The sequence below is a fragment of the Poecilia latipinna genome, unplaced genomic scaffold (assembly GCF_001443285.1).
Source record: "Poecilia latipinna isolate Pla-1442-1.1 unplaced genomic scaffold, P_latipinna-1.0 Scaffold1021, whole genome shotgun sequence".
Classification (NCBI taxonomy): domain Eukaryota; kingdom Metazoa; phylum Chordata; class Actinopteri; order Cyprinodontiformes; family Poeciliidae; genus Poecilia; species Poecilia latipinna.
Window position 1 is genome coordinate 134649 of NW_015113637.1, and position 2848 is coordinate 137496.

General features: G+C 53.8%; 1 protein-coding gene across 2 annotated transcripts in view; it reads left to right on the forward strand.

Moving 5' to 3' along the window:
* LOC106958836 (CREB-regulated transcription coactivator 2) overlaps positions 1 to 2848 on the forward strand; it is a 21667-nt gene that overhangs the window by 7730 nt on the left and 11089 nt on the right. For both annotated transcript variants that reach the window (XM_015050963.1, XM_015050964.1), the window contains exons 3-7: positions 335 to 451; positions 712 to 773; positions 2183 to 2251; positions 2574 to 2677; positions 2763 to 2789. In XM_015050963.1, coding sequence (XP_014906449.1) covers positions 335 to 451; positions 712 to 773; positions 2183 to 2251; positions 2574 to 2677; positions 2763 to 2789 — 379 coding nt within the window. The remainder of the gene's footprint in view (positions 1 to 334; positions 452 to 711; positions 774 to 2182; positions 2252 to 2573; positions 2678 to 2762; positions 2790 to 2848) is intronic.

Sequence of the window (2848 nt, forward strand, 5' to 3'; positions counted from 1 at the left end):
TTAGCGTTAGCCTCCACCAGTCCTCTGTTGGCCTCCACCAGTCCTCTGTTGGCCTCCACCAGTCCTCTGTTAGCGTTAGCCTCCACCAGTCCTCTGTTGGCCTCCACCAGTCCTCTGTTAGCGTTAGCCTCCAGTCTCCAGTGTCCTCCCCAGTATGACTCCAGTAAAGTGTTGTGTTCCTGTTGACCTGGAATCCTCCTTCATTGCGGCTGAATTGTGTTTCAGTGTTTCCGTCCTGATGGAATATTTTCAGCTGCGGCCATAAAAGTCTCAGAATGTGATGTCTGAGCCCAGCGGTGAACGTCTCTTCTTCTTCTGCTGTTCCTCCACTCAGGGCTCGTTCCAGTCCGGCCTGGAGTCCAGCCGCTCCACCCGCCACCACGGCCTGGTGGAGCGGGTCCAGAGGGACCGCCGCTTCGTCTCGCCGGTCCGACCGTATCGGAACCGCCAAGTATCCTTCAGAACCGCTGTTCCTGCTGACCTAGAGGTTCTGCTGCGGTCTGGCCCCGGCTGTTGCTAGGTGACACAGCCTCGGTCTGAACTCTGCAGAGCTAATGAAATGACAGAACCCTAACCTGTCACACTGTGACGGGTTAGGTTCTAGAAATGTGACTTTAATTCAGAAGGAGAAGAAGAGCAGTTTGAATAGTGGTGCTTTTATTGTGAAAGAGCCTGACTGTGTTGTTGCTCCTTAACCTGCCGCTTCCCCAGGTGGAAAACTCTCTGTACAGCACCGCCTACCTGTCCCCGCCCCCCGACGCCAGCTGGAGAAGGTGTAGTCTGATACTCCCCCCCTCCGTCTCCATGGAGACGTGTCTGTCCTCTGGGACGCCTGTTTGTCTCTTTCCGAGCCCCCTGTGTGTTCCCGCCTCTCCAAAGCCCCACTGTGACCCCAGCGTGACCCCAGGTGGTTCAGCGGAGCAGCAGAGGCTCATCAGGCAGACGGCAGGAGGAGAGGAGACGCAGTCTGTCCTCAGGGGACGATGTCCCGCATGTTGCCCTGTAGCATGTAGCATGTAGCTCATGCTAAGGAAATAATCCGTCTGAACCAGCTGTTGGATCAGGGACGGTTCTGGATGCCTGGCTGAGGTTCAGCTGCTCCGCCCCGATGGAGCCGTCGGCCTCCGAGCTGATCTCCACGATCTCTCAGGGCTTTAGTTTGGACTTTGCCTGGGTCGATCCAGAACCAGAACCAGTAGAGTGGTGCTGAGATCTGGACCTGAAAAGATTCCTGACTCCTGTCAGGATGCGTGACCTTTTGGTGACCTTTTGGTGACGCATCGAGCTCAGATGGAGCTGCAGCCTCTGATGGATCTTTGGGGTTTTCCTGCGACTGAATGCTGGTTTGGGTCAGAACCAGAACCACTCAGGATCCCGGCCAAGATCCAGAAATCCTGGAGATCAGCTGATCCGGGGAACGTCTGGGTCAGAACCAAAGCAAAGATCACTGTCCTGTCGTTGCTGGTTCTGGTTCTGGTTGCTGTGGGTCACACAAAGTGGATCCCTCTGTTTCATTAACAGCTGAAGCACTAACAGGAAGCGGGTCTGGGCCGCTGCTGCTTCTTCTTCTGTGGTTTTTCTGTGGCTTTGTTAATCTGTTCCTGCAGTTTCAGTCGTTTTAACTCCGAGCCGCTTCCCTTCGCTCCGTTCCGTTTCACGGCTTCTCCCGTTGGGTTTCAGACGGTTCTGCTGGCGGGTGGCAATAGAAGCGGTCCAAACACACCGCCCTGTGGAGCGCCACGAAGAGCAGAAGGACGGGGAAGATTAGGAAAACACAAAAACGTCTTAATTCTCACATAAAACTGTCAGAATGAAGGCAACTGACGTTTATTTATTTCCAGAATAAAGTTATAAAATCATCAGAAAAAAAAAGTGATTTTAATGAGTAAAAAGCTTTGATAGATTCATCCAGATCCCATGTGACAAACTCACTTATCATGTTATTGCGACTTTACATAATGGACGTTGGATGCTGTTCTCCCAGTTTGTCCTACTAAAACCTGATGACCAGATCTCGGCCCCGCCCCCTCGCTGCCTCTATCTTCCTCCTTTCTTGGCTTGCGTTCCTCTTCCTCGTCGCCCTGCAGCCTCTCCCTCTTTCTCTTCCTCTCTCTCTTTTTCTCTCTCTCTCTCCCCGGTCGCTGGAGGAAAATAACTTTGTCTTGTTGTCGATCACTGAAAGGAACTGGTCTGGAAACTTCCCTGGAGATAAAAGCCAGTTGTTCCGTCTTCCCACCACAGCGCTCAACAGGTGAATCCTCCTCTTCCTCCTCTTCCTCCTCTTCCTGACAGTGTGAGACGTTTCTGTTTCCTGTTCCTGTCCGTTTCATCCGTCCATGTCTCTGCTGTCTGAGCTCCACTAGATCTGTACATCCACTCACATCCAGCTGCAGGTTTGTTGCTGCAGCTGCTGCAGGTTTGTTGCTGCAGCTGCTGCAGGTTTGTTGCTGCAGCTGCTGCAGGTTTGTTGCTGCAGTCTTTGGGTCGCAGTGATGCAGCGTCTCCAGCTGCTTTCAGCCCTTTGAACATCTTCTTCTTCTCTCCTCCTGAATCCCTGTGTTCCCCCCCTCCAGGACCAATTCTGACTCCGCCCTCCACACCAGCGTCATGAACCCCCCCATGGGAGACTTCAGCATGGCAGGACCCGCCCTGACCCCCCAGGGAGCCGGACGCAGCGGTGAGCACCATGGATGGATGCTGGTTGGATGGATGCTGGTTGGATGCGCCGCCCCTCAGTCTGAAGCCTCTCTCTCTCTCTGCAGGGCCGAGCGACACAGAGAACAGGAGAAGTGAGTCGCAGTGATGCTCCCATAGTTCTAGTTCTCGGGTCAGAACCTCCTGGCATAGT